Source organism: Mobula birostris, chromosome 16, assembly GCF_030028105.1.
Source record: "Mobula birostris isolate sMobBir1 chromosome 16, sMobBir1.hap1, whole genome shotgun sequence".
NCBI lineage: Eukaryota > Metazoa > Chordata > Chondrichthyes > Myliobatiformes > Myliobatidae > Mobula > Mobula birostris.
In genome coordinates, this window is record NC_092385.1 from 16,964,300 (window position 1) to 16,990,338 (window position 26,039).

Consider the following 26,039-nt stretch of genomic DNA (forward strand, 5'->3'; position numbering starts at 1 on the left):
GACTGTTGAAAGGCCTAAATAAAGTGGATGTGGAGAGGATGTTTCCTTTTGTGGGGAGGTCTAGGACCAGTGGGAACAGCCTCAAAATAGAGGGATGTCCATTTAGAACAGAGATTATGAGAAATTTCTTTAGCTAGAGGGTGACGAATCTACGGAATTTGTTACCACAGGTGGTTGTGGAGGCCAGGTCATTTGGGTGTATTTAAGGTTGTGGAGGCCAGGTCATTTGGGTGTATTTAAGGTGTCTGAAGATGACGTACGGGCTGCCTTCAAGAGAGTGAATCCAAGGAAAGCATCCGGTCCGGACGGAGTACCCGGCCGAGTACTGAAGAGCTGTGTCAACCAACTGGCTGGTGTAGTCCGGATATCTTCAACCTCTCGCTCTGGCAGTGTGTGGTACCCACCTGCTTCAAGCAGGCACCTATCATACCGGTGCCTAAGAAAAGCGTGGTAACCTGTCTAAATGATTATCGCCCAGTGATGAAGAGTTTTGAGAGGCTGGTGTTGAAGCATATCAGTTCCTGGCAACCTGGATCTGCTCCAGTTCGCCTACCAAATCAACAGGTCTACAGCAGATGCCATCTCTTCACACAACCCTGGAACATCTGGACAGCAAAGGTGCATACATCAGGATGCTCTTTCTTGATTACAGCTCAGCATTTAACACCATCATCCCCTCAAAACTCAACAGTAAACTCCAAGACCAGGGCCTCGATACCCCCTGGTGCAATTGGTTCCTGGATTCCCTCACTTGCAGACCCCAGTCAGTTCAGATTGGCAAAAACATCTCCTCCACAGTCTCCATCAGCACAGGAGCACCTCAGGGATGTCTGCTTAGCCCCCTGCAATACTTGCTTTACACCTATGACTGTGCGGCTAAGTTCAGCTACAACACCATATGCAAGTTTGCTGATGACACCCCTGTTGTGGGCTGTATCAAAGAGAGTGATGAATCCACATATAGGAGAGAGATTGAAAACTTGGCTGAGTGATGTAATGACAACAACCTTTCACTCAATGTTAATAAGACCAAGGAACTGATTGTAGACTTTGGGAGAGGGAAACCAAAGGTCCATGAGCCAGGTGAGGAGTATTGCGAGCAGGTTTGGGCCTCTTATCTTGAAAAGGATGTGCAGAAACTTGAGAGGGTTCAAAACAGGTTCATGAAAATGATTCTAGGATTGAATAGCTTGTCATATGAAGAGTGTTTGATGGCTCTGGGCCTGTGTTCACTAAAATTCATAAGAATGAAGGGTAACATCACATAAACCTATCAAATGGTGAAAGGCCTTGATAGAGTGAATGTGGAGAGGATTTTTCCCATGGTGGGAGAGTCTAAGACTAGAGGACACAGCCTTAGAATGGAGGGGCCTCAGGATGGATGAGGATGAATTTCTTTAGCCAGAGAGTGGTGAATCTGTGGAATTCTTCGCCACAGGCAGCTGTGAATACGAAGTCTTTATGTATATTTAAGGCAGAGGTTGATAGATTCTTAATTGGTCCGGGCATGAAGAGATATGGGAGAAGGCAGGAGCTTAGTGCTGAGAGGAGAAATTGGATAAGCCGTGATGAATTAGCAGAGCGGACTCGATGGGCCAAATGGCCTCATTCTGCTCCTGTATCTTATGGCCTTATGGTCTAATCATCAGAGGATCAGAGGTGGAGAGGGTCGGTAATTTTAAATTCCTAGGTGTCACAGGAGGTCTGTCTTAGAACCTTCAAATAAATATCATTACAAAGAAAGCACAACAGCACCTCTTCTTCCTCAGGAGTCTGTGGAGCTTTGGCATGTAATCAAAAACCTTGGCAAACTTCTTTAGATGTGTGCTGACTGACTGCGTTACGGCCTGGTACGGGAACGCCAATGCGTTTGAGCACAAAATCCTACAAAAGGTAGTCGATTTGGCCCAATACATCACGGGTAAAACCCTCTAAACCACTGAGCACATCTACATGAAACGTTGCCATAGAAAAGCAGCAACCATCATCAAAGATCCTCACCGCCCAGTTCATGCTCTTTTCTCGCTGCTACCATCAGGTAGAAGGTACAGGAGCCTCAGGACTCGCACCACCAGGGTCAAGAACAGTTACTACCCCTCAAACATCAGGCTCTTGAACATAAGGGGATAACTTGACTCATTTAAGGACTCTGCTACATTATTTCATACTCATTATTTATTGTTATTTATTTCTATCTGCATTTGCATTTGTTTAGTTTACAGTTACTGTTCTATAGATTTGCTAAGTACACCCGCAGAAAATGAATCTCAAGGTAGTATGTGGTGAGATTTATGTACTCTGATAATAAATTTTACTTTGGACTTTGATTAGGCAAGGCATGAGAAGGAGAAGGCAGGAGAATGGGGTTAAGAGGGAATTGGTTCAACCATTACAAAATGTCAGAGCAGACTTGATGGCCCAAATGGCCTAATTCTGCTCCTATGGTTTACGGTTTAACTCTATGGGCTTGCACCTCTAGATCTTCTGTTCAGTACTGCTCCTAAGGGTTCCTGCTATTTACTGTAGACAGTACTTTCATTTTGTTTTTCACCTTCCAAACATAACAAGCCCCACATGTCTGGATCAAACCCAAATTTCTAACTGATCTATATCCTTTGACAACCATCCTCAACAACGCTAATTTTCGTTCCTGTGTACATTTTTTAGTAATTTCACCGCGGGGGTCTGCGCAGCGGTGAATTTTGTCCCTAAACAATTGCATCTGGGTGGTTTGGGTCACGTGGAAACACCATCTCGCACTAAAAGCAGAAAATCGCAGATCGCATATAATGTTGTGAAATAAATAATTATTGAAATTATTAAAGGAATGTGGTTTGTTTCGCGTTTCAGAACACAGCAGAACGATATGGGAACGTCCTTACCGGGGGTAGGAACGGAGGAGAGGCGAGAGCGGGCCAGCCGGCGCTATTTGAGAGTGGTGCTGGCGGCCGGCGCTGATCGTCGGTCACCAGCTACCCAGTGCCATCTGCCCGTGGGTGAGAGCGGGCGATCGGCCCGTGACTGGAGCTCGGGCAGCTGGACTGAAAAAGGGCCGTACATGGTGAGGAGGAGGGACGGTGGGTGAAAAGGAGGAGGTATGATGGAGGATGAGGGTGGGGGGGGAGGAAGGAGAGGGAAGAGTCCTCTTGACACAGGATGAGGGAGATGGGTGGGCTGGGTAACGGGGCGAGGTGAGGTGGAGCTGCTGCTGGTGACGAGGTGAAGTGTGAGGGTAGGGGTGATGGAGGATGAGGTTAGCGGGGTGCTACTGGTGATGTAGGTGGGTGAGGACTGATGAGTGGGGAGGGGATGGCGTGCAGGAATATCTCAAGGTGGGGAGGGGAATGCGTGGTTATGGGGGAGAAAATGAAAGGAGTTAAGTAGGTGGAGAAAGCAAAAAAGATGTGGTGAGATAGGGCAGGGAACAAGAGCCATGCAACATTGAGGGTAAGGGAGATTCTGGTAGTGGGGGGTTGAGGCAAAGTATAGATGCTGGAAATCTGAGATGAAAACAAAAGTACTGGAAACACAGCAGATCTGCAGCATTAATGAAGAAAAAATAGTTAAAAGTTCTGGGTCGCAAGCCCTCAGTGAGTATGGTGAGGGAAAGCTGGACTGTGGGGAGGGGATGATGCATACCTGTGATGGGTGGAGAGAGGGGAAAGAGAACGGGAGGTGGACGGGATGGAACCTTTGTTGAGAGTTAGTTGGTGAAGAGTTGGGTAATCCTAGGAGCTAAAGGATAAACAACTATGACAGGAGTAGTTGTGAAGCAAAGCATGCTTAGTCTTGAGACTGAGCTGGATAAGTGTGGTAGGTGGGATCGTCAACAGGGGAGACCTCTGAAGCCTAGATCACTATATGCATCAGTACAATGAGGACCCCCTCACTTCCCTCTCTAACAATTTTGTGATCTTGTCACAATAGCACATATAGTTATCTGGGATTTTAATAATAAGGCTGAGGTCTGGATTAACTAACCAAAAATCCAATTTAAATCCTAACTTAACAGCTATAACATTTTTAAGCTCAAATATCTGGAATTTGTGAAGACAATTGATCTTAGTTCTAATCCATTTCACTAAATATTGTGAAGATAAAATACTTTGATGCTGTGTTCTGGATTTTTAATGGTGTACTGTACCAAAATTGTGGCTTATCAAGTAACCCTGCCTATTTGACCGTACTACATGTGTATTGGAAAATGTTTGAAGTGCAGCCTTTTCATTTCTGGTGTCCTGTTCGTAAGAATTAATTAATTGTCTGCTCAGCTGGTTTGACAACAACATTGGAGCTGTATACCAGGGGTACCTTTGAACTGCCAAGAACTTACCATATAGGATGTTCCAAGTCTCACAGGGCACTGGATCTTTTTATAGGCAGCCTCTTTTTAAAAATGTAGTATCATTGCTTTGTTATGAAATCACACACAATGTTCATAGCTGAGGCTCCAATGCTAAGCCTTGTGACTCCCCTGAAAATGGCCATTTTATGTTTGCATTCTATGAGTCTGTGTCAAAGCCAGGAATGGGACAGAGGGAGGGTTGACCTAGTCCATGTTGTGAATTCAACACTGGATAAACAAGATAATACTTTAAAATCCTGACTTAAGAAACTGCAAATGCTGGAATCAGGAGCCACACAGAAATCAGTGGAGGAACTGGCTGGGTCAGGCAGCATCCACGGAGGGAAATGGACAGTCAATGTTTCAGATCCAGACCTTTCATCTGGGTGGCTATTGTGGAAATGTTATTGTGAAATTCCCAGATTTTGAGATGTTAAACATTTTTTAAAAAGCTCCTTCAAAGGCCAGCGTGGTCTCTGAGTAAACGACATGTTGAATGCCTTTTTAAAATGTTAAGGTATCAACTGGTTCCTTTTTATCTGACTTAATATTTCCTCAAACACGAGTATAAGTTAAATGTTTTGTTTTTGAGAAATGCCAGATTACCACCATCCGATACGCTTGTTTTCAACCTGTTTAATTTACTGCACCTGTTATCAGGTGATGTCTGAGTGCGTTGGGGATGGGAGACTGCTCTGGCAGCATCCTGTCTGCAGGTTTGCACATCTGCCGAACCACAAGCTCCAGCACAGTTTTAGCGCCATCTATCTTTAAATGTGGGAAATCCCCACAGTGTGATCTATTCACAAAAAGCACTCACATCCATTTGTCTTCGCACGTCAGTTTTCAAAATGATGGAAGGTGTTTTGCTTGTGCTATCAGGCAAGACTTAGTCAATAACTCACTCAGTGATCTGGAGTTTCAGCAGCAATCTGTTCAATGGATTTGGCAAAGAGAAACTTTATTTCCTTTTACAATTTCTCTTGCCTCAGACTCCAAGGGGCTTGAATTTACTTGTTATCTTATTTTAAAACACATTTGCAAAAGCCCACACATCTGTTTTTTTTAATTATTTTTGATGTCAGAGAAGTGGCCATACTGCAGGACAGCCTTTGCTCTTACTGAAGCCCACCACCCCTACTGGGGCATAGGCCACCAACAGCAGCTCACCAGAATCCTCTGTCGTGGCCAGTTGTCCCCAGGTGTAACCCATCTGAGATCCTTCCTCTCCCAGGCGTGAGGTCCTTGGCGTCTCTTTGTAGCTGGGCTTGTGACCGTCCATGACAGAGTTCTTGGCTGTTACAAATACACCTAATGGTGGGGTTTGTTTAAAGTGTGCACCTGTGCCAGGTATTGAACACCCTGCTTTTATTTAGCCCTCCTATGCAGCTGGACATGGGGCCTATGCAATTTAATACATTTGCAATTATTCTTATTTGGAATATACTTTGTTTGAAATCTCAACTATCCCAAGATATTCTGATCACTAAATGATTTTTTAAAAGCTGTAATAGTTTAAAAATGTAAAATGGTAATTTCTGGAAATGCTTAATGCATCAGATTGTACTTGTCTTCAATCTGAAAGCTTTTTTTCCTATTTTTATACATATGCTGCCTGACCTACAAAATGTTTCCAGGATTTTCTGTTTTTAATCTTCTGATCAGATCAGTAATTGTTTTCTTTTCCAAACTATATTCAAAGGTGTTTAAAACTAACTCCATGTTTTCATTTTTAAAGATTCCACCTGTTACCTGAAGTTACTCTAAAGGACTCCTTTGTACAATGGCGGAAGCAGTATTTCAAGCACCAAAAAGAAAGAGAAGAGTGTACGAGTCTTATGAAGCACCTTTTCCCTTGTTAACTGAAGAAGGGACCATTTCAAATGAGCAAGAACATCATTATGCTGAAATGATAAATAACAATGTAATTGTGAGAAAGCCAGAGAGCATACAAACCCTGTATGGAAAGGTATTTCAGGAATTGCTGCTATTTTCAGTGCATGCTTGTGATTGGACTTTCACAATTTGTAGAGAGTATAAATTTGGAACTGCAGTAAATAGTGAAGAGATAGTAAAGTGATTTAAAGAGGATTTGGGTGTGCTAATGGAATGGTGAAACCTGTGGCAGATGACTTGGAGTTGTAGAGTGATACAGCATAGAAAAAGACCTTTCAGCTCAACTGGTCTATGCCCAGCTAAGCTAGCCCCATTTGCCTGTGTTTGGCCCATATTCATCTGAGCCTTTCCTACTTACAGTTGCAAGAAGAAGTTTGTAAACCCCTTGCAATTAACTGGTTTCCTGCATTGAATTAAATCGACTTTGTTACTTGCATCCTTCCTATACATGAGTAAAAATCATTGCGTTAGGTCTCCATCTAAGTGTGCAATTTACAGTAATTTATAATAAATAGTGTGTACAATAGGACAGTCAGTATAACAGAAACAAAATTGTATCAGCGTGAATTAATCAGTCTGATGGCCTGGTGGAAGAAGCTGTCCTGGAGCCTGTTGGTCCTGGCCTTTATGCTGCGGTACCGTTTCCCAGATAGTAACAGCTGAAAGTTTGTGGTTGGGGTGACTCGGGTCCCCAATGATCCTTCGGGCCCTTTTTACACACCTGTCTTTGTAAACGTCCTGAATAGTGGGAAGTTTACACCTACAGATGCACTGGGCTGTCCGCACCACTCTCTGCAGAGTCCTGCGATTGAGGGAAGTACAGTTCCCATACCAGGCAGTGATGCTCTCAGTTGTGCCCCTGTAGAAAGTTCTTAGGATCTGGGGGCCCATACCAAACTCCTTCAAACCATCTGAGGTGAAAGGGGCACTGTTGTGCTTTCTTCCCCACCCAGCCGGTATGTAGAGACCACGTGAGATCCTTGGTGATGTGTATGCTGAGGAACTTAAAAGCTGTTCACCCTCTCAACCCCAGATCTATTGATGTCAATAGGGATTAGCCTGTCTCCATTCCTCCTGTAGTCTACAACCAGCTCCTTTGTTTTTGCGACATTAAGGGAGAGGTTGTTTTCTTGACACCACTGTGTCAAGGTGATGACTGCTTCTCTGTAGGCTGCCTCGTTATTATTTGAGATTAGGCCAATCAGTGTAGTGTTGTCAGCAAATTTACTTAGCAGATTGGAGCTGTGGGTGGTGACACAGTCATGGGTATGCAGAGAGTAAAGCAGGGGGCTTAGGACACAGCCCTGAGGGCAGCTGTGTTGAGAGTCAGAGGCGAGGGAGCCCACACCTACCAGCTGCCAGCGATCTGACAGGAAGTCCAGGATCCAGCTACATAAGGCAGGGTGAAGGCCAAGGTCTGAGTTTCTTGTCTAGCCTGGAGGGAATTAAGGTGTTGAATGCTGAACTGTAGTCCAAGAACAGCATTCTCACGTAAGCATCCCTCTTCTCCAGATGTGTAAGGACAGTGTGTAGAGCTGTGGCTATTGTGTCATCTGTCAATCAGTTGTGTGGGTAGGCAAATTGCAGGGGGTCCAGTGTGGGTGGTAGCAAGCTGCAGATGTGGTCCTTGACCGGCCTCTCAAAGCATTTGCTCATTATTGAGGTGAGTGCGACAGGACATCAGTCCTTCAGACATGTTACCTTGGTCTTCTGTGGTACAGAAACATTGGTGGATGTTTTGAAGCAGGAGGGCACTCTACACCGAGAGAGGGAGAGATTAAAAATGTCTGTAAACACACCTGCCACTTGTGCCACACACATCTTGAGTGCCCGCCCTGGGATGCCATCCGGTCCCGCAGCCTTGTGACCGTCCACTCGTGGGAAACACCTGCATACTTCGGCCTCAGAGAGGACCAAGTTGCAGGTCACTTCAGCGGCTCTTCTCGGGCGCTGTGTTGGCAACATCGAATCAAGCAGAGAAAAGATTTAGCCCATCTGGGAGAGAGGCAGCGATGTTGGAAACTCCACTGCGTTTTGCTTTGAAGTCTGCGATGGTGTGCAGACCTTGCCGTAAGCTGCGTGTGTTGTTGGTGGAGAGTCGTGTCTGGATCTTGTCCCTGTATTGTTTTGCTGCCTTGATGACCTTGCGCAGATCGCAGCTGCATTTCGTGAGTTCCTGTTGGTCACCGGCAACGAAAGCTGTGTGTTGCGCGGTAAGTGCTGCTCGCACAGAACTGTTGATCCAGAGTTTCTGGTTTGGATAGACCCTGACCGATTACTGGGGGACAACATCCTCGATGCACTTCCAGATGAAACTCGTGAACTCGGAGACATCCTCATCACGAAAGACATTCCAGTTGACGTCATCAAAGCCGTCCCGTAGCATGATGGCCGATTGGTCAGACCAACAGCGGACGGTTTTAACTATGGTTGCCTCTTGTTTCAGCTTCTGCCTGTACCTTGGCAGAAGCAAGATGGAAGAGTGATCTGATTTTCAAAATGGCGGGCAGAGGAGCGCTTTGTATCGTCGTGGAAGGGCGAGTAGCAGTGGTTGAGTATGCTATCTCCCCGTGTGCTCACCTAGATGTGTTGACGAAACTTCAGAGAGACATTAGAGACTTTAATAGAGAGACACCTATTAAAGTCACCGGCAACGATGAAGGTAGCCTTCGGCTGTGCAGTCTGATCTTCATCTACGTTGCAATAATAGACAAACACAATCTGCCTAAGTTAATAATGTACAAACAATTGTACTTCTCATCAATACTGAGTACGCCATTTAAAACAATCAGGCTAGATTCAAAAAGGTATGTGAAACTCTGGGGTAATGCCATCTACAAAATACATCTGGAATCAGATGTTCCGATCAATGAGATGAGACTGGAGGTGTGGGTTGTAGAAGTGCTCTGCCCTATTAAAAAAAAGTCACAAAATAAGGTTACTGACAGAGCCTGCTCTTCTTAAGAAAGTTCTGTTTATGTGCACTATGCCTCGATCAAAACAACTTTCAGAGGACCTTAGAAGAATTGTAGAGATGCATGAAGCTGGAAAAGGCTACAAAAGCATTTCTGAGGATCTGAGTGTGCATCAGTCCACAGTATGAGAAATTACAACAAGACAATGATCCGAAACACAAGAGTAAATCAACAACAGAATGGTTTAAAAAGAAGAAAATATGCGTGTTGGAATGGTCAAGTCAGAGTCCAGATTTTACCCCAATTGAGATGCTGTGGCATGACCTGAATGGCTGTTTATGCAAGAGATCCCAGAAATACTGATGAAATGAAACAATTTTGTCTGGAGGAATGGTGTAAAATTCCTCCTCGCCATTGTGCAAGTGTGATCAGCAGCTACAGTTAATGTTTGGTGGAGGTTTTTGCTGCTAAAGGAGGTTCTACCAGTTACTGAATACAAGGGTTCACATACTTTTTCCAACCTGCACTGTAAGTGATTAAACAGTGTGTTTAATAAAGACATGAAAAGTACAATTGTGTTTATCTATTATGATGACTTAGATGAAGATCAGACTACATTTTATGAGTAATTAATGCGAAAACCAGGTAATTGCAAACGGTTCACAAACTTTTTCTTGCAACTGCATGTAAATGTTCAAGTGTCTTTTAGTGAATTTCAGCACAGCGGAGTGTAAGATGATGTTCTTTAGAGCAGCTAAATATTACAGTTTCCGACAGCTGTCTGTAAGGGGTTTGTACGTTCTCCCTGTGATCACGTGGGTTTCCTCCAGGTGCTCCGGTTTCCTCCCACACTCCAAAAAAGTACTTGTTGGTAGGTTAATTGATCATTGTAAATTATGCCATGATTAGGCTAGGGTTAAATCGGGGGTTGCAAGGTGGCGCAGCTTGAAGGGTCGGAAGGGCCTATTCTGCATTGTATCTCAATAAATAATGTTTTAAAGAAAGTGCGGAACAGGGAGATGTGGGGAGTTTTCGTACAATTATTTTAATTTGATAGCAGAATGTAAAAAAAAGATGAATGGTGGAAGTGGAAATTTACAAGACTTCTTTTTAAAAAATGACCTCAGCCCCAACTGCAATATTGTATTCAATTCTATCCACAAGGGATCCATTTCTTTCACTGCTGCTGGGTCTAAAATTTCAGTACAAACAATATCACCAGAGTACTTTCAGCAGAAGAATTGCTGTGGTTCAATAAGGTAGTTGGCCATCATCTTCTCCAGGGCAATTAAGAGTGAGTGATAAATGATACATTTGCTTGCACTGACCACCATAACACACATACAACAAGAGAAACACCCCGAAGGGAAAAGCCAAATTTGTTCCTGCAGTAGAAAAAACTACACAGAAATAATTTAATGTAAGTGCTTAAAATGGTGACTGGCTCATATGGGGAGAAAATAAACCCATTCAGTGACTAAAAGTTCAATAGCAGAGTGGACAGATTTAAAGTGATTAGCAAAGAACGTAGAAGACAAGGTGAAGGAAATAGTTTTAATGCAACCTTTGATTAGGATTTGGCTTGTTCTGCCTGAGGGTGGTGGTCTGAGTAGTTGGAATCAGATTTATTGTCACTGACTTGCACATCATGAAAGGTGTTGTCTTGTGTCCGCAGTACAGTCCCATGTATTTTTTTATGGCATTGTTGTAGTTTTACGCAATCTGTTAAATCAAATTTTGAGAGCAAACGTTTGCTGGTTTTGAAGTTGTTCGTTGTGTTTAAAGGGTTATTTTGGAAAAGGGGTGCTTTCAAGAAGCAGACCAGACTACAATATTTCAGACCCTGCTTTACTTGCCAAATGGAAAGGTAATAATTTTTAAAGCCTTTTTTTGACCAGATTGTTTTATCTATAATAGTTGACTTCTAATGTATCGTATTTCATGACTCTTGCAGTAAAGTGTAACTTGCTGAATAACATTCTGGCAAACTGGATTAAATCAATGCCAAGAACAGATGGGTTCCATTAGTAATGCCTCCTCTGGAAAATAATTTTTTATTCATTCCCCCCCCCCCGGTGGTTCAAAGAGGACACATCAGTTGTGTTAGTAAGAAGTTGGTAATGGTGTAAAGCAACATTAATCCTTGGCCAAATCTTTGAGCTAGCTGATGGATAGTGTGCAAATCTGTCTTGGTATTTATGGTATTCCCTCAAACCAATTGATCAGATGGGGTCATCAGGAACTTGCAACTTGACATTGCATAATATGTCACTTTTCAAATTCATGGGCTATTTTAAAGTGACATCATGAAGCATTGAAATGTGTGTGTAATATCTGTTTGCTTTGCATTAAAACCATGTAAAATACAAGATCTTTGGAAGATTTTATCTTTTCTAGCTTTTTGTTATCTGGTGCTCCCCAGCCCCAGTCATTCAGTAAAAATAGGCAAATTTTCTGCTTTTCGACTTGCACTGCTTTTCAGCACAGTGTTATGAACCAAACCATTCCTCTCAGGACAGTGTGACACACAACCCTGAAACTAGGCATTTAGTTGTCTCCATAAATTATATCACGGGTAAATCCCTCCCAACCATTAAGCACATCTACATGAAACGTTGCCATAGAAAAGCAGCATCCATCACCAAAGATCCTCACCACCCAGGCCATGCTCTTTTCTTGCTGCTGCCATCAGGTAGAAGGTACAAGAGCCTCAGGACTCACACCACTAGGTTCAAGAGCAGTAACTACCCTTCAACCATCAGGCTCTTAAGCAAAAGTGGATAATTACACTCATTGTTATTTCATGCTCGTTATTTATTTATTGTCTGCATCTACAGTTTGCTGTTTACACCTCCTGATGTTTACAGTTACTGTACTATAGATTTGCTGAGTATGCCCACAGAAAAAGAATCTCAGGGTTGTATGTGGTGATATGTATGTACTCTGATAATTAATTTTACTTTGATCTTTGTATGTTAAAGCTGGAAACCTTCCTTTAATAGGGTGAATGTGATCAGTAGCCTAGCAGTTAGAGTGACGCTATTACAACGGGGGATGTTCCCGAGTTCAGTTCTGGTGCTGCTCTGTAAGGATTCTCTGTACCCCCTTCCCGTGGAATGCATGGATTTTCCCAGATGCCTTGGTTTCCTCCCAAAGACATACGGAGTAGGTTAATTGGTTGTTGTAAATTGTCCCGTGCTTAAGTTAGGATTAAATTGGAGTTGTAGGGTTGTTTGAACTGTGTGGGAGGGACTGTTCCACGCTGTATCACTAAATAAATGAGGTAAGACAAGTTTGAGGATTACAAAGGAAATGGGACTCATTAATTTTTTTCATACTTGAGTGTATGGTCCTCGGCTAAGAGAGCAGGTTTCTAAAATCCAAAAGTACCATGGCTTTCTGTCTATATTTGCACATTTTGACTTTTCAGATAAAGACTAAAATATTGTGTATGCTGGATCACAGCCTGCATCCTGAATTCAGTGATGAATTTATTTCATTGCATCCAGTAGAGGACATTGCAAAAGGACCATTGAATTTGTAGTGAGTGCATTTGCAAGAAGGTGAAGCTAATGAGTTTGATGAACCCATCGTCAAAATGTACAGCAGCAGGAGGGGTCAAAGGTACCTTTTATCTCAGAGAGGAGACCAAATGGGGAAAAAAGTTTCTTATCTTTTTGTATTACTGACCCTGAGACTCCAAATTAAATTTTTTTTTAAAGGCTCAATAGCTGAGAGACTACCAATTAGTGCTAAAGGTTATTATATAACAAAGGCTGGATTATGTATTTTGGTATATTTATGATGTGAGCAGTGATAAAAGATGTACTTTGTTAAATATTCTCTATCCCTTTGTGAACTCTAAATTAGGCAATTAACATGTGTGGCATTAACATGCCTTACGATTTACTGTCCAAGTGATTGAAGATTGCATCTGACAGCGTGTGCAAAATCATGGTATACCGTACATATGAGAAGGGAGAAGTCTACTGTTACAATCAACTGGCCTCCAGGGTTATTGCTTAATTAGATAATTGGGCCAATAAGGAGCTCTACAGCTTTAAGGAGATGAGATCTGCTTACAGGAGTGGCTAGTAACAACGAATCTAAATGAATGCCCCCTGTCAATACTGTCAATTTTTAACAACAGCAGTAAACTTGGTTGCAATTTGTGCTCTGTGTCAGCCTGATGAAGAAAAAGGAATCGGATTCAGGTTTAATATCACTGACGTATGTCATGAAATTTGTTGTTATGCAGCAGCAGTACATTGTAATACATAACTTTTTTAAAATGCAATCTACTATCTATATTTTTCTTGTAAATAGTGGGAAAAGAGAACAAAAAATACTTAGATAGTGTTTATGGGCTCAATGCCCATTCAGAAATCTGATGGCAGAGGGGAAGAAGCTATTCCCGAATCGTTGAGTGCGTGCCTTCAGACTCTACCTCCTCACTGATGGTAGCAATGAGAAGAGGGCATGTCCTGGTGATGGGGGTCTTTAATGATGGATGGCATCTTTTTAAGGCAACATTCCTTGAAGATGGCCTGGATGCTGGGGAGGTTAGTACCCATAATGGAAAATACTTTAAGAAAACATTATTGGGATTTTAGTCAAAAGCTTCAATAAAAGATATAATTGGTGTCATTTTTGGCTATTACATTGAAGTATATTCATTTTATCCTTCTGGTTATTCCTAGATGCCAATTCTCAGCACCTGCCTATAATATCAGCAACAAAGTAAGTCTGATAGTTTCATTAACAATTTTGCCAGATAATTAATTGCTCATGCTAAATAAAATATTTCTTGGTTTCTAGCTTCCTTTGTAGTTAAAATACTTTCATTGCCCTAAAAAGTCACGTTGATTTGATATGGTGGTTCATATCTATCACTGGATATTAAACTGTCTTTACTGCTGTTGAATGATTGTAAGTTGCCTTTTTTCTTGGATCATTTACATGGTGAAATCTACAAGAGGATAAAACAATTTATTTTGAGAAAGTAGTACCAGCTGAAGAATATTTAAGAAGAGACATACTTGATGCGAATAGATTAACACATTTAAGGGAAAGAGCTCCAAACAATCACAGACATGAAATTTTGCAGAGGCCAGAAGTTTAGTGCAGTGCAAAATGCTGGAGGAACTCAGCAGGTCAGTCAACATCTTTGGAGGGAGCCCTGAAAAAGGATCCATAGATGCTGCCTGACCTGAGTTCCTCCAGAATTTTGTGTGTGTTGCTCTGGAGAATAATTTCTTCCAGTATGATGTATCAATGTTTTTTGCAATTTTTGAATTTCATTTCTCATTTTCTTTCTATTCTCATCTGAATGATTTGCATTTTCTTAATGTTTACACTTCCATGCACTAGAGTTTCCTTTGAGTATTTACATCTAATTCTTTTTGTACTCTTCCCCCTTAAACTGCTATGAACGCTTCCTCTTCTAGTTTCCCAATGCAGCCAACATTAGCTCTGTCTAGTTTCACAGAGCCCTATCTTGTGCATGCAATTCTTTTTATAATCAATCTTATACTACCTTTTCTTAACACCATCTGGAATTATGTAGGTTGACAATGCAAAGTCCATCTCATGACCTTTTACTCCCACAGTTCTCTTTCAGTCAGAAACACAAGGAAATCTGTAGATGCTGGAAATCCAAAGCAACACACAAAATGCTGGAGGATATGCTCTTTCAATCAGTGTGCCTGTTTGGGTCAATTCATTTCCTCCTACTGAACTTTGTGAAGACCAGTTGTAATGCTGCTAGTCAAAAATCACGCTGTGGAACATGGGGAAGGACTATTGATCCAGATCTTGGGTGAATTCTGGAATTTATATGGACAGTAAAAGGACTTAACAAAATCATATTAATGAAACAAAGTCAACATGATTTTTACATAAGTTAAATTGCATTTGTCTTAAAGATGTTGAAGATGTAATCTGAAGTGCAGAAAATGGGGAAACTGGGTGTAATAAATCAAAGTTTCCCAAAAGTGCTAAAAAGTACTATACAAAAGACTGTTAAGTAAAAAAAAAGCTTGCAGAGTTAAGGTTAAACTGTTATCTTGGTTAGATGATTGGTTGAAGGAAAGAATTCAGGAATGAGTTTTGTTTTTACAGGTTGGCAGGCTATTGTAAGTAGAGTGCCACAAGGATCAGTAATGGATTCTCAGCCATTTACAATCTACATTGCCAGCGATCACTAGTCGGGGTTCGATTCCCACTGCTGCCTGTAAGGAGTTTGTTCATTCTCTTCATGACCACATGGGTTTCCTCCGGGTGCTGCGGTTTCCTCCCACAGTCCAAAGATGTACAATTAGGGCTAGTGAGTTGTGGCCATGCTATGTTTGCGCCGGAAGTGTGGCGACATTTGCGGGCTGCCCCAAGAGTATCGCAAATAATGATGCAAGCAATGCATTGCGTTGTGTTTCGATGTACGTGTGACAAACAGAGCTGATTCTTAACCATAAATTTTAATCTGTTTAAGGTGTCCTTTGTAATGAGTAATTAATTAACCTATTCCTGTTTGCAGGTAATATGATTTTTGCAATGTGCTTAACTGGCCACTTTCTGTAAACTTGGGTAAATAGATATTTTTAATTTTTTTTGTTTTGAGCATGTGGTATTGTTTCATATTTCTGAATGCCTTATCAGGTTTCGATCTATCAGTAAAATTACTGATTTGTTTTCATAATTTTTTTTTTACAGGTTTCAGCATCATGTAGATTGGGCCAGAAGCCTCCTGCAAGCACAAGGGATGCAGGACAATTTAATTGGGAAGATGCTTGAAAATTACATAAAATCAATTGACTTAACTTGTAATGAAAGAGACAGTAAATTCAGTGATTGTTCACAGGAAATGGAATCCAACTCTGAGGACCCTACAACTGAAACTGACTACGTTGAGAAGCCCAGAGGAACACAAAATGGAGTAAATCACCCTGAAATATGCCGTCAAAATAAGGAACATTGTTTGGAAGGGGATGCTCCTTGTGATCCTTTAGCAGATATTGACTGTGAAGCTGTTGACAGGGAAGATCTAGTAAATACCCATTGTCCAAGACATCATGATTTCATCATTCACTGTGGGTGCCATTATAAAGATATTATGAAAGAAACTCACCAAGATGATTCAATTCAAGATGACAAGTTTTCTACAGAACATGAATATGTACTAGTGGTAGAAAAGACTCGAGGATTGAATAGTGAGGTAAGCACCATAATTAAGTCCAGTGTGAGTCACACTACTGTGCCAAATCCAAATGGAGTGAATATTCTGTTTGGCTGTTGAAGACTACCAGTAAAATTAATTCAAGCTACTGTTTGGAAATGTATTGTGAACTCACATTCTCAAATTGTGTGTAAGTTTGTTTTACTCCTTTGTTATGGGGCTTTTTATAAATGGAAAATAAAATAGTTATTGTGCTTACTAAGGCAACTATTGCTGTCTAAAATGCTAGCAGTTAAATGTCTACAAGAACATTCACGTGCTTTTAAAATTAGTTGCAATTGATTAGAGTCTATCCACTATCTTGAGTAGCTCAAAAAAAAACCTTTATGCTTGTACTAAATTAGTACTAAACAATCTGTGGCCTGCAGTCAACAAACAACTCGGCACTAAATTGAATTGAACTGAACTAAACTGAACATTCCTAGTCTATTTCACGGACTCTGCAGTTTGATATGTAATGAGACCTCTATCAGTCAGGGTCGACCGTGGATGTTGTGTCCTAGCTGTCTAGATACGCAAGCCTGGGCGGTACGATGTGGAGATCAGGCTGTTACCCATGTAACAAGCTCCCCCTTTTCACACATCTGACGAACCCAAAGGAACAGCAGAGACCATTACAGTTTGGCACCAGCAATGTTGCAGGAGTTGCTAGTCAGTGTTGAACTCAAGGTAGGACTGCCTTAAGGACTCCAGCTCCAGATTTTTCCCTTGGGGTTTACCCCCAAAGCCTTCCCCGTGGGTGGGTATAGCCACAAGGCAGCAGAGGTTTGAGATCAGAGTTCTCCTTCTCCTAAATGAGCTGCCAACCACAGTTGACGAGCTCTATCTGCCTGAAGGACTGGTTTTATGGTACCAGTAACCTGCCTTTGCCCTTTCTCCTGTCAGTAGAAATGGTTCCACCAGGCTTGGTAGCCAAGCCACACATGAAGGCCAGGAGCTGGACTTGGTTGTCAGAGGCTATTAGAGGCACATATCATTGAGAATAATGTAATAGGTAGCATGAGCTTGTCTCCGTTACCACCCTGGGTTATAAAACCTTAAGGAACCTGATGTTTAATAGTCTGTGTGTTAATCACTTGTTTTTTTGCTGCTTGTGTGATTTGTTCTATTTTTTGCACGTTGAGCAGGTTCCATGGTGTTTCTCTGTTTCATGGCTGTCTGTGGGAAGACAAATCTCGGGGTTGTATGAGGCATATATACTTTGATAATGAATGTACTTTGAATCTTCATTCCTTCACAACTGTTGTCTAGGATTGACACGAATCTTTGTCAGTTGGTGCATTCCAACCACAGCAAGCATTGCCTGAAATGATTTATAATTATTTCTTTGATCCAATTGCCTTTTTTAATACAATTCATCGTGATATTTTAAAAGAAAATGTTCAGAATGAGTTCAGGCTGCATCTCTGGAGGGACAGTCTGACCTTTTGGGGCAAAACCAATCATCATAATTCTGATGTTGTGTACCATGAATTTCATTCGAAGAATTCCGTACTCCATGTTGGTCAGTTGGAATCCTTCATGTTCATACCTGTAAAAATGTTCATTCGTGAGACGAGGGCTCCATTCTGTCTAAGGGTATGGTTGATACATTCATTTACCCACTTTCCTATATTCCTTGGTGCTCTAGCCAATCAAAGGTTGATCAGGCTCTGCTTTTTTTTTGAGAGGGGAGGTGTAATCCATATTTCTCTTGTTCATTGTGTGGAGAATAAAGAACTTTCTGAGTGTGATCCTAAACAAGCTTTCATTTTAAGATTCTAAGCTTTCTTACTCTGGATTTCTCCATCATCGATGTACTTCACTTGGCTATATTTTAAACACTTGCTTTAACTGTCTATCTGAAAACTTCCTGCTCAAATCCACACAACTTGTTATGCCATCTAACATAGCCACACCTGCAAGCTCTGTATTTCTTCACTCTAAGCATTAATATACTTGGTCTAACTAATCTCTCAATGTGCATAGTAGGTTCTAATCTAATTGGTTTGTTTGCTGAGCGAACGTAAAATCACTATAGTAACTTTCTAATTGTGGGAGCTGGAGGATCACATCAGATTTATTTGACAGAATTAGGAAAATCTCTTTTTTTAAGTTAGGTTAATTCCAAAGTCAAAATATTTGGTTTGGAGCTATAACTGTAAGAAACTTTCAGCTTAATAATAGCATTAAGTCAACCATTTCCTGTGTGCAAACGAACATTTTGGATACTATCAAATTTCTATGATGTCAGGGCTAAGTTGTCCTTCGACTGTAATTGCATCCTTTTCAAGCACTTATGACTAAAAATTGTTATCTCAGATGTGAATTTGGCTCAACAAGCAGGAATGATCTACAATTTATTCTTTTCAATTTTAGGTGACAGAAAGGTTGGTCTGCAAGAGGAACCCCTTCAAGGTTATTGAGTATCTTCAGCTCAGTCTGGAAGAGGTATGATGGATCAATAAAATTATGATGTTCATTAAATTTATGTTTAACTATTATTATTATCCTAAGAGTGAAGGATAGTGTTAGTCAGTTGAAATGGCAAATATGTCTCTCGTTTAATTTTCAACATTGCGTGTAGCGGCAAAACCAAACCAAAGCAATTGCCGCTGCCTTCGTATATTTGGTATATTTGCATGACACGCCCCCATCTCCAATGATTGCTCCAAAAGTTAAATCCTTTATTCTATTCTTCATTAGCAATTAGCAAACATACAACCTTGAAGCAATAAAGCTTGCGCATACCCAAATGTAAGCTAAGTGTTATTGAGCAGTCAGCAAAAGATATAACATTCCTCAGTCCCAAGCTAGAAAAACTCAAAGACATAACTTATTCCCTTCACTATTGCCACGACCCAGCTTATGACTAGTTACCATAATAGATTTAATAAACATGCAACAGAGAATACAATGAAAACAGAGTACAAATACATGACTCTTATATTGTGATAAAATATCCTAAATGGTTTGCTTTTTTTTTAAGATTGACAGGTACCTTTGGTTGCAGTGCAAGAAACTCTATTGTTTAGTGAATGATACAAACTACGGACTAATGTGGAGAAATGAGTTCAGAGCAGATGGGAATAGCATGAGGCATTGAGCCAGTGGGCCTGTTTCTCTGCTGTATGACTACGATACCAGATAATGTTACCATAGTGATTACGATCATTCTAGTCATGGACTCCATCAGAATGCTTTGTCTGACAAAATAAATACATAGTAAATACCCTGTTTTGCCTGAAAGATGAGGACAAGATCTCCTGGTATCAATTCCAATCCAGGTGTACCTAATGAAATTGTATCATTGTCTGAGTGAGAGACCTCAACCCCATAATAGATGGCAATACCTGTTTAACTGGCAACTGCTTTGTTACCTCCATCAGCCTGGCCTCAAAAACTGGTAGTAGCAACCTTGGCACGAGAATGTCAATGCTGAAAGTCTCAAGAGCCTGCGACGCTTGCTCTTAGACAATCTGGCGATCTGCAAATGCGTCCACAGCATCCGAAGTGCCCCAAAGTCTATAATAATTAGAGCCTGCTTGTCTACCAAATAACGTCATTAAACCAGTCCTGATGTAGGAGATAATTAAGTACAGAAATGCCTTGTCCTTGGATTCGAGGCTCTGCCATGTCTCCGGAGAAAATAAACTGCTCTGTCATTACTCAAAGCCAAATGTCCAACAGATAATTCAGAAACCACGATGTGAGTTTATACTTCATCAGTATCAAAGCTATCTATGGCTTAGTATTCATCCTGCCAAGACTCATGATCAGAGGTAATCTAATCAAGTGCAGAGATGCATGAGTTCTATGAGGAGCTCTTCAAATGTGGTTCTGCCCTTGATAGGAGCACTTTTGACTCCATACTTCAGCAAGTTATGTGGTCCAGTCTCACCACTATATCTGGCTAGTTAGCAATATAAAAGCATGTATGCCAGCTGGAAAAACAAGAAGTCCTTAGGAGCAGACAGCTGCATCATTGCCTCAAATTCCTGCAATCTGGCAGAGAAGAACTGCAGTCACAAATTCACAACCTCATCTTTCATATCTAGGAAGGGAAGACCATGCTAGGCCAACTACAGATGCCATAAATTATGACCCACTTTAAGTCAGTAGTAATGGCTGCTGCCACTTTGCTTCAATGACTAGGATTCTGTACTGGTGCTTTGTGTGTAGAATATGAATGTTTTTCCTGTGACCACATGCTTTCATCTCACATCTCAAAGGTATGCTGGTTGTAGCCTACTAGGAACTGTCCGTACCATAGGTGGATAAGAGAAGAGTTTAGGCTGAGGGGTGGGTGTTGATGGGCACTGGAGAAAACAGGTTAGAGGGAAATAAATGTGGGAATGAGACTGATGAAATGCTTTGAAAGCCAGCATTTACCTGATAAGTTGAAAGTTGTCCTCCTCACGTGTCGTAAGGAAACATGGGAAAAGAAGGGTCTGATTGTGGTAAGTACAGAGAAGTCTCTCGATGTCTGCTAGAGGGAAAATTATCATCAGCCTGCTCCTCCAGGTGGCTGAAGAACTACGTCCAAAAACACGGTTTAGATGTAACTGTCTGGAGGGACGATAAAAAAGATCTGTGAAATGAGGGATCTGCATCAATGATGCTTCATTGACCTTACAAAGATTTTGATTCCATCAATTAAGACGCATTGTGAAGGTTCTTCTCAAATCTAGCTGCCTGCAGAAATTCGTCTCCATCTTGCACTGCTTTGCAATAGTTTGCAAGCCGAGATGTTAATCAACAGTAACAGTAATCTCAATAATAGATAACAGAAGATGCTGGAAGTATTCAGCATGTTAGGACACATCTGTACAGAAAGAAACCGAGATGGTGCTTCATGTTCAAAACCCTTCGTCTGACCTGGAAACCAGAAAATGTTGAAATTACTCAGCACGTCAGGTGCATCCGTAGGTGAAGAAATGTCATCAGCTCACATCAGCCATCAACAATTGAGCTGTGTACATACATCTATTGATGCTTCTGGACACATCTTCAGTGATGTTCCTGGAATCATTGGGTATTTTGGGTCTTTCAACATCATACAACCTCCTCCAGGTGACCCAGCTGGGGCTGATCAGACCCCAGCTTGTGTCCAGATGGCTAGCTACTTATGAATCCATGGCTCCCCTCTTTTGAGCCACAGCCATCCTGAGGCCCTCTCTGCCACATCGGTGGTACTGCGGATGGCTCTCCTCTTCCTCTCTCCCTCGATGCCCAAAATGCTGAAGGCTCTAACTAAAGAACGGGCTACGAATCCCCTACAACCACCCTCCACTGGGAGACACCTCGCTCTCCATCCAGCCTGAAATGAGCATATGAAAAAAAGCACATGATCCCTAATCCCAAGCAATTGCCTTTGATACTAAACAGAACTGTAGATATAGCTAACCCATTTTTAATGTTTATTAATTCCTATTTCTTAATGCATATAAACCTTTTTCATAGTTGTAAATATTATTATTTTGGAAGTTTAATTAACACACAATTGCTATTTCTGTGTGACATTTCTGAATTATAATTTGCAAAATGCTTACTTTCAGCAGTATTTACAACTATCTCTGACTTCACTGTTTCAGGCTTTTTTCCTTGTTTATGCCTTGGGATGTTTAACTATTTATCGCAATGAGGTAAGTTTTATATTTCTTTTTTGAACAGAGAATTTTAAAATGGGTCGAATCTCTCCCAATTGTTATATGTATAATGTGCACTAAATCTTGCAGACCACAAAACCTCGTTTCAATCCTCAAGCAGCACTCTCACCCCTGGGTTTAGATTAAGTCTGGGCTCGGAGTAGGATTTCGTAGTAATTTTGTACCTGAAGAGCTTTTATCTGAAGAGACATGGCTAGAAATTCTTAGGCTTTTCCTTCTCTTTGCTGCACTGTTGGAGCTGCCATGTTCTCAGCTTCCCTTAAATCAAGGGTTCCCAATCTTTTTTTATGCCGTGGACTAATGCCGTTTTGCTAGGGGTCTGTGGATGCCAGGTTGGGAACCCCTGCTTTAAATGAACTGTCCACCCAGTCAGCTTGATGCAGTAGAACTTCCATGACACTATCATAAGGTCAAGCAGCACAGAATCAGAATCAGGTTTAGTATCATGGCGTATGTCATGAAATTTGTTAACTTTGCACAGCAGTGCAATGAAATGCAATAAATAATAATACTTCATGCTTCTGTACCTCCTTCCTGATGGTATCAGTGGGAACAAGGCATGACCTAGGTGATGGGGGTCCTTAATGATGGATGCTGCCTTTTTGAGGTATCACTACTTGAAGTTATTCTGGATACTGCGGAGGCTAGTACCCAGAATGGAGCTGACTAACTTTACAACTCTCTGCAGCTTACTTCAATTCACTGAAGTAGCACAACCCCCCTCCACCCCCACCCCATATCAAACAGTGGTGCAGCCAGTTAGAATGCTCTCCACGAATAAATTTAAGTGTTTTTGGTGACATACTAAATCTTCTCAAAATCCTGATGAAATATAACCCCTGTCGTGCCTTCTTTGTAACTGCATATCTGATTAATTGCAGCATACCTGTCCCTCACTCAACCTCCATGAACAAACTTTCTGATCTGATCTTTGTAATATTGCTGTTTGTGGAAGCTTGGTATGGACATATTAGCTACATTGATCCCTAACCTTCAACAAAACGTACTCTTAAGTACTTTATTGGCTATAAAGAGGGTTGAAACATTCTGGGTATGAAAGATGTGTTTCTTTTCCCTTAATATGCCAGTTCAGTTATCTTTTACTTGGAAACTCAGCCTCTTGAGTTGCCATTCACACTGGGGCACTTTAAAGCAATAGCAGGAAACCAGGACATTCACTGTTGAATTTTCACTCCAACCCGAAAACATTTAGCCCAACTGTGGAGTCTTGCTGTCAGTTTTTATTCTTAAGAAGTATCAAACCCTGAAAAATACAGTAATCTTTGAAAACAAAATTAACAATTTTGAAATATTTAATCTATCCACAGAGATTGAACCTGAAGAAATTTCTAATACAACACACTGAGGTAACCTATTAGAAACACGAAATATAAACAGAGAGCAGTAGACACCCCACAAGTCTATCAGTATCATTCTATACAAAGGAAGGATAGGTTTTAACACTTCAGTAGTTTGAATCATTAGCAGTATTGATTTACGTTTTGTTTGCTTGTCAAGCCATTGACGATGAATGAAGCCATTAATACCCAAGCAGTCTCTGCTATTGAAGATTATAAATATTAATGGTAGCCTGTCTTTTGCTTTACTTTAGGAGCCTCTGACTATTGTAAAATTGTGGGAAGTATTTAGTGCAATTCAGCCCGGCTTCAAGACTAATTACATGGGCTATCATTACTTTCGAAGCAAAGGCTGGGTGCCAAAAACTGGATTGAAGTATGGGACAGACCTTTGTAAGTATGGGCTTAATTCACACCGTGAGCTTCATTATATTGCCATTGGCAAAATAGACAGGTTCAAAGAGAAATTGAGGGTGGGGTACTCAGGCCAATATTTATACTTCTATCATCAAAGTTCCTTAAAACATTGCAGTCATTATCACATTGGTCTTTGTGGGTACTTTGCTATGATATTACCTACATTGCAACAGAGACCATATTTCAAAATATGCAGCAAATGATTGGTTGTTTGTGTTTCAGGAGGTCCTGAGACTGAACAGCAAATATAATTGGAAGTCTTTTACTTTAATGGCTCTGTAATAGCTCAAAATTTACAGAATAACTAACTGAACTCAACAGGTCAGGAATGTCCTAAATTGTATCTGATTACTGTTTGGGGCATGGTGGCAATGTGGTTAAGTTCATGAACTAGTGGACTGTGGATCTGGAAATAAGTTTGAATCCCACCATGTCTTAAGAGCAGGTAAGGAATTCTGAAATAAAATTAGGGCATTATTACTTACAGTAAAAGACACAGTGGCCACTTTATTGAGTATACCTTCACCTGCCTGTTAATGGAAATATCTAATCAGCCAATCAATAAAAGCATGCAGACATGGTCAAGAGGTTCAGTTGTTGTTCAGATCAAACATCAGAATGAGGAAGAAATGTGATCTAAGTGAATTTTACTGTGAAATGATTGCTGGTGCCAGAAACTGCTGATCTCCTGGGATTTTCACACCCTACAGTCTCCAGAGCAGGGGTTCCCAACCTTTTATGCCATGGACCAATACCATTTCAAAAAGGGGCTCGTGAACCCCAGGCTGGGAACCCCTGCTCTCAAGTTCACAGAAAAAGGAGCGAGAAACAAAAATCATTCAGTGTGTAGCAGTTCTGTGGGTGAAAGTGCCTTGTTAATGAGAGAGGTCAGAGGAGAATGTCTAGACCGGTTCAAGCTGAAGTGATGTGAAGGCAACAGTAACTCAAATAAACTGGTGTTACAATGGTGTGTGCAGAAGAGCATCTCTGAACACACAACACTTTGAACCTTAAAAATGATGGGCCACAACAGCAGAAGACCTCACTGGTTACACGCCTGCATCTTATAAAGTGGCCAATGAGTGTACATGTGGATTGAGTTTATAAAATCCCTCTAGTTCATTAATATCATTCAGGGAAGAAAATCTGATGTCCTTACTTGGTCCGGTCTTTGTGATCCGGATTTACAAACCTAGTTGAACCTTGACTGTCTCTTCAATTAGTACTGCTGTTGAAGAAAGTACACATCTAATGCTGAGTGAGAACATAATCAGGATCTGCTTTAATCCTGTTTTGTTTGTATGATCTTTCTAAACCTATTACTACAACATGTAGAATAGGGCAGAGGTACACTGAGATGGGATCACCTTTCAACCCATAATTTAGAAGTAAAAGTGTATATAAAATGTAGCAGAGAATCTTTACAAACTGAACCTTCCAAGCTTTTGCATGGTACTGATTACTTTGCATATAACAAATATTATTATATATAAGATTTACCCAGTGTTTGAAGTGAAATTGTATGGAGTAAGTCCGACGGCTGAAAGTATTGTTGCTTTTGAGTCATCATCATCAAAGCCTCAGTTGTAGAAAACTACAGCACAGAAACAGGCTCTTTGGCCCATCTTGTCCAAGCCAAACTGTTATTCTGCTTAGTCGCAATGAACTGCACATGGACCATTGACTTCCAAATCCCTCACATCATGCACTTAACCAAACATCTCTTGGGTGCTGAAATTGAACCCGCGTCCACTACTTCTGCTTGCATCTCATTCCAAGTGAAGAAATTCCCCTTCGGGTTCCCTTTAAATAGTTCACCTTTCACCCTTGCCCTATGCCCTCTAGTTCACCCAATCTTAGTGGGAAAATCCTGCTTGCATTAACCCTATCTATACCCGTTTATAATTTTGTATATCTCTATCAAATCTCCCCTCATTTTCCTGCATCCCAAGGAATAAAATCCTAACCTATTCAACCTTTCACTCTTACCTCGAGACGTGGCAACGTCCTTGATATATTGGGAATGGTGACATAGTGGCCATAGGACAGTACAGCACAGGTACAGCTCCTTCAGCCCACAATATCTGTGCTGACATGATGGCTAATTAAAGCTATCCGCCTGCTCACGATCCATTTCATTCCATCACCTGCGTGTTCCTATGTCTGTCATATCTGCTTCTACCACTAGCATTTGGACTCCACTGTATCTATGCCACTCATTTTATAAAC

At 41.2% G+C, this 26,039-nt stretch overlaps 1 protein-coding gene across 2 annotated transcripts in view; it reads left to right on the top strand.

Annotated features, from left to right (window-relative positions):
• Positions 1-2,923: 2,923 nt before the first annotated feature.
• Positions 2,924-26,039, top strand: part of tsen2 (TSEN2 tRNA splicing endonuclease subunit) — a 33,202-nt gene continuing 10,086 nt past the window's right edge. Inside the window, exons 1-8 of one of the 2 annotated variants that reach the window (XM_072280336.1) lie at positions 2,924-3,095; positions 6,084-6,314; positions 10,942-11,023; positions 13,857-13,896; positions 15,865-16,366; positions 18,746-18,817; positions 21,961-22,011; positions 23,648-23,786. In XM_072280336.1, the coding sequence (XP_072136437.1) occupies positions 6,129-6,314; positions 10,942-11,023; positions 13,857-13,896; positions 15,865-16,366; positions 18,746-18,817; positions 21,961-22,011; positions 23,648-23,786 (1,072 nt within the window). In that variant the 5' untranslated portion in view covers positions 2,924-3,095; positions 6,084-6,128. The remainder of the gene's footprint in view (positions 3,096-6,083; positions 6,315-10,941; positions 11,024-13,856; positions 13,897-15,864; positions 16,367-18,745; positions 18,818-21,960; positions 22,012-23,647; positions 23,787-26,039) is intronic. The other variant, XM_072280335.1, reaches the window with a different exon arrangement.